The 4,560-nt window shown below is 36.1% G+C and overlaps 1 protein-coding gene across 1 annotated transcript; it reads left to right on the top strand.

Moving 5' to 3' along the window:
- The first annotated feature begins 368 nt into the window (after nt 1–368).
- LOC105160881 (uncharacterized) lies at nt 369–3,523 on the top strand. The gene is made up of 4 exons (XM_011078384.3): nt 369–897; nt 987–1,270; nt 2,957–3,081; nt 3,195–3,523. Exons 1-3 carry the CDS (start codon nt 606–608, stop codon nt 3,020–3,022), a joined length of 642 nt encoding a protein of 213 aa, XP_011076686.1. The 5' UTR covers nt 369–605; the 3' UTR covers nt 3,023–3,081; nt 3,195–3,523.
- Nucleotides 3,524–4,560: the final 1,037 nt, after the last annotated feature.

Here is a 4,560-nt window from a genome sequence, read left to right as displayed (position 1 = left end):
CTTAATTTAGAATTCAATTATTAATCAATTTATTTCGAGGTTTTAATTAGTATTTTATTTCAAAATTTCGATGCTGATGTAGTTTTACAATAATGATTGATTAATTATAAATAATCGACAGTGATTATTAAAATTTAAAATTTATAATATAATTATGATGTATTAATTTAAAAAGAAAAGAAGTGGCAAGTGTTGGAAAGTTGGAATGATGTTTCACTTGGAATTCAACCGGCGAAAATAAGGCATGGGCGTAGAGGTAGTGGATGGCCGCCGAGAAGTTTATTCGGTATTGCAGTTAAAAAGTCCACACACCACACACCCAATTTTTTACAAAGAGAGAGAAAGTAATCCTAGAGAGAGAGAGGGAACGACGCCTCCCCTATTTGACCAGCACCACCTTCCGCGTCTACACTTCTAACTTCCTCAACCCTCCTCTTTTTCCATACCTCAAATCAGAATCAAAATCAAAACCCCCTCTTCTTCCACTCACCTTCTCTTCCCATACCTGATACGCCCCCCCCCCCCCCCCCTTATTATTTTCTTTTTCCATCTGCATACACACGCACAGCAGAGGCAGTGATTGAATTGAAGCTGGGTGAGAGAAGATGGGGTTCCTCAAAGAAGACAAGACCTTGAACAGAGTAGCGTTCGTGGTTCCCAGATGGATCAAAACCCTGTTTTTCTTGATCACCATGTTGATTTCTCTGCTGTTATTCTCCGCCCCCATTCTCCTCGCTGTCGCCGACGCCCTTCTCCCCTCCGCCTTCTTGTCCGCCTCCCTCTCCCCTTCCTCGCTCAATCTGCAGACCTTTTCTTCTCACCTCAGCAACTACGACTTTCGTTACTCCCTCATCGATATCCCCCTCGTCTCCATCATCCGCTCCGCCATCATATTATGTAAGAATCGGAGCGCCCCCCCAATTCCTTTACTTTTTTAAAGCAAATCCCACTTTTAAATTTATCTAAATTTTCTCTTCTGGTTACAGGTGTTTACAGCTTCTGTGACGGGCCACGGCTGTCAAGGGGGCCGTACTTGGCGATCGCCACCGTGTGCTCGGCGGCGTCGCTGGTGTTTGTTTCGTTGAAGGCTTCGTACGTGTTCATGATGAGCAGCTACAGTAGTCACTCGAAAGGCGGATACGTGAGAGCAATGGAGGCGGCACTGTTCGTTTCGTCGTTGGGGCTGGCGATCGGCCACGTAGTGGTGGCGTACAGGACCAGCTGTAGGGAGAGGAGAAAGCTTCTGGTATACAAGATTGATATCGAAGCTGTAAGTCAATCTCCCTCTCTGTCTCTCTCTCCACTCTATTCCCATTTCCCAGCTAAGCAGAAGTTTCGCCTTAGGGGCTTTCAGTCATTTCACAAGCTGAATTTTCAATTCTTTTAGAATAAGTTACCTCGTACTGTTCAGGTTTAATTATACAACTATCCACTCCTTTTACATATTAACAAAATAACAAATTACCCCTAAAGAAGGGTTCCATGTATTGTATCGATTAAAATTATAATTACAATATCAAGAATTAAATTTTATAATTTTTTTAAAAGGATAACGAGCATCTATATTATTAAATTTAATTTTATAAAGTGTCGATATAATTTATTTTAAAAATATTGAGAAAAACTAATGTGTAGATGAGATATTTTTTGTCCCAATTTCTAATTTTAAATTTTATAGTGACGCATGCATTATGGTCTTGAGGTGGGCCAAAATCTTTGGTGATGCAAGTGTGAGGTGTGTTGTGGGACCCACTATTTTTATTGGGATATAGAGGTTCAAACAAATATTTTTTTTTTTTTTGTTCAGTAAATATAAATTTTATTAAATAAATAATAGTATATCGATGCAATATGCAAACATTAACTTCATTTAAGATTGAAATAAAGGGTTATGTTCTTCTTGGTGTAGTAGTCTAAAAATGACTTAAGTTCCATCTAACGATGATGACTTGACTACTCGAGTTGAACTCTTACTATATCCACCAACCTAATTATTCATTGATTTGAAGCTTTAGGAACTCAGAGATAGTAAGTCGAGTTCCCATTGAGTATGTTAGGAAACTCTTTTAATTGAAACTTAGATGATCATATGTGTCAATTTTGAAATTTTATGTGGTGGAAAAAGTAAAGAAAGTGTTGTTAAGAGCATATTATTCGAGTAGATTGAATTTTCTATTTTAAATTTTATTGTATCTTTTTGCTTTATTTGATATGTATCTTTTTAAATAAAATAAATGACGTAATCTTTATACATGTGAAAGTTAAATGAGGTAAAGATATAATAGGATTTGAAATAGAAAATGCAATGTGTTGGTCACGTAGAAATATGAATGCGGCATATGAGCACTTAGTTAATTGTCCTAAAGAAACACAAAAAGGAAAAGGATTCCTAGAAAAGAGTTGTTTGTTTTTTTAGAAGTCTCTCTCTCAAAAGTATGGCATCCTCCACTTGTTTGTTGGAAAGTCTCAATGAAGACAGAATCTACCTCAACCTTTTTTCATAAGTCTCATTCTCTGTGTGGTGTGTATGCTGTTGAGGCAAAAGCTGGGGGTTTTCATAGAAATTTCAAAAAGCAGAGGCTGAAAGAACCATGGAATATTGTACTTCATGAATGGATTCTGCTCAAGTCTAGTTACTAGAATCTTGACTATGCACCGCCCAAGATAGAGACGGACGGACCCAATACGGGTTGGATTGAGCAGTTGCCGTCTCCCCTCTTTTTCTATAATTTCAAATTTTACCGCCTTCTATACACATTAACCAAATAATTAAAACAAGTTTCAGTTGACTGCTGACCTTGTCAAATGCAAGCATTTGTTGTTCTTTGTTCTCTTTTGCTTATTTGTCAACTCTGATCTACAAACTTATGTCTTACTTAATAAACACTGACGGAGAAGACGGCCAATTCCTTTGTCTTGGACAAAGTCTAATAAACCTTTTGTCACATGGCTGCAGGTCTCCGCTTGCAAGAATGGATTTCCGAGATATCAGAAAATACTCCAAGAAGCACGAGCAAAGTGAAAAATGAACCAACCTATTTGTTCTAACCTGTCCGTTTTTTCCTCAGATTCAGGTTTCAGGTACATAGTAGAAAATCTTCCTTTGTTTTACCAAAATACATAAACTAAGTTGTTCAAAGTTTTCGATGTGTTTTAACTGACTCTGGCTTTTCCGACTTCCCTGCTTTTTGCAGTTTCATCCAAAGGAGATCGGTAGCCTGATGCCAACTGAAGTTGCAGAGTTACACAAGCCATAGACTAGGAGTAGATACGGCATTTTTGTAAACGTATATGCATACGTGTATAGTGTATAATATATACGGATACGTGTATAATGTATTGGTGGTCAGTTTCAGTGTTTAGGCAGTAGTGAGTCCACAGAGTGGTGTCGATTACATGTAAATATATAGAATTATGTGAATTTCCAAGAACTGCTGCAGGTGTTCTCATATAAATTATGGTGAGATTATGCTACCGCAGGGTTCATTTATGGGAGAAATTGAAATTTGATTTTATATCCTAATCATTCAGAGTTGAGAACAGACTAAATTTCATGCCAAGAATCTAGTTCTGTTGTTGCCACAGAAAACTAAAACTAATCTTTCAGCAAAATAGTAGAAATTTCATTTCTTGCTTATGTTGTGTTTGGACTGATGGATTTATAGCTAAAGATTTCAAATTCATAATAATAAATTCACTGTTCTTGTTTCAGTAATTTTGTACTACAAAGTATTTTGAATTTCTGTTTGAAATGAATCATTCATCGTATGCTTCGTATTAGCATACACATCAAACTGATATTTCAAATTTTCATCAATTCACTCATTTATCAAAATATAAATGCGGCCTACATTCATGCATATGGAATATAAAACGAGCCAAACGCAACTTATGAACACGCACTTTACACTATAATAACCCTATTGATCCTCAACCCGACAAATCTTGAAGGAAAATTGAAAAACAAGATTCGACTCTTTAAAAATAATCTCTGATAATATTAAATTTATTAAAAAAGACAACTAAGTGGCTAATTAGCACCTTGGGCTTAAACAAATCCCACCTTTGCCATTGCTTAGTTGTACTAAAGATCCTCAAACAACACAAATTCTTACACCCATATCCCATAAAACTGGCACAAAACATCAATTCTCCACTTGGTTTACACAATAAAACAATACATGCAAGGCTGTGTTTGGCTGCAGGATAAGATACCTTGAGAAAAGGAAGAGAATCTAAGGCATGATGAGCAAGTTGCCAACCAGCAGTCATTATATATATATATATATATATATATATATATATTGCACCCACCCCCAATTTCACAGCTCATTCCAATTCTTTTCTTCATATTGTTTGCAAGTTCTACAGATCATGTGTCCACATACTCCATACATAATGCCAGAAACTGCTAAGGAACAGACAGAATTACATGTACTTTACATTAAAAATAATAATAATAAATTAGTTGCAATTAAACCCCTCTTAAAATATAAAATTACACTTTTTGTTAAATAAGTTTCAAAATTATATTTATACTTCTTTTGCCAATTCTCCGTT

The sequence above is a fragment of the Sesamum indicum genome, linkage group LG4 (assembly GCF_026168435.1).
Source record: "Sesamum indicum cultivar Baizhima isolate 11 linkage group LG4, ASM2616843v1, whole genome shotgun sequence".
Classification (NCBI taxonomy): Eukaryota; Viridiplantae; Streptophyta; class Magnoliopsida; order Lamiales; family Pedaliaceae; genus Sesamum; species Sesamum indicum.
Note: the sequence above shows the minus strand (reverse complement) of the source record. Positions and strands in the feature narration are given on the sequence as shown.

Bases quoted from the DNA above. Each gene is read 5' to 3' on its own strand.
- LOC105160881 (XM_011078384.3), top strand. From the start codon at position 606: ATGGGGTTCCTCAAAGAAGACAAGACCTTGAACAGAGTAGCGTTCGTG. The intron at 898-986 runs GTAAGAATCGGA...TTCTGGTTACAG, and splicing joins CCGCTCCGCCATCATATTAT to GTGTTTACAGCTTCTGTGAC. The intron at 1,271-2,956 runs GTAAGTCAATCT...ACATGGCTGCAG, and splicing joins ACAAGATTGATATCGAAGCT to GTCTCCGCTTGCAAGAATGG.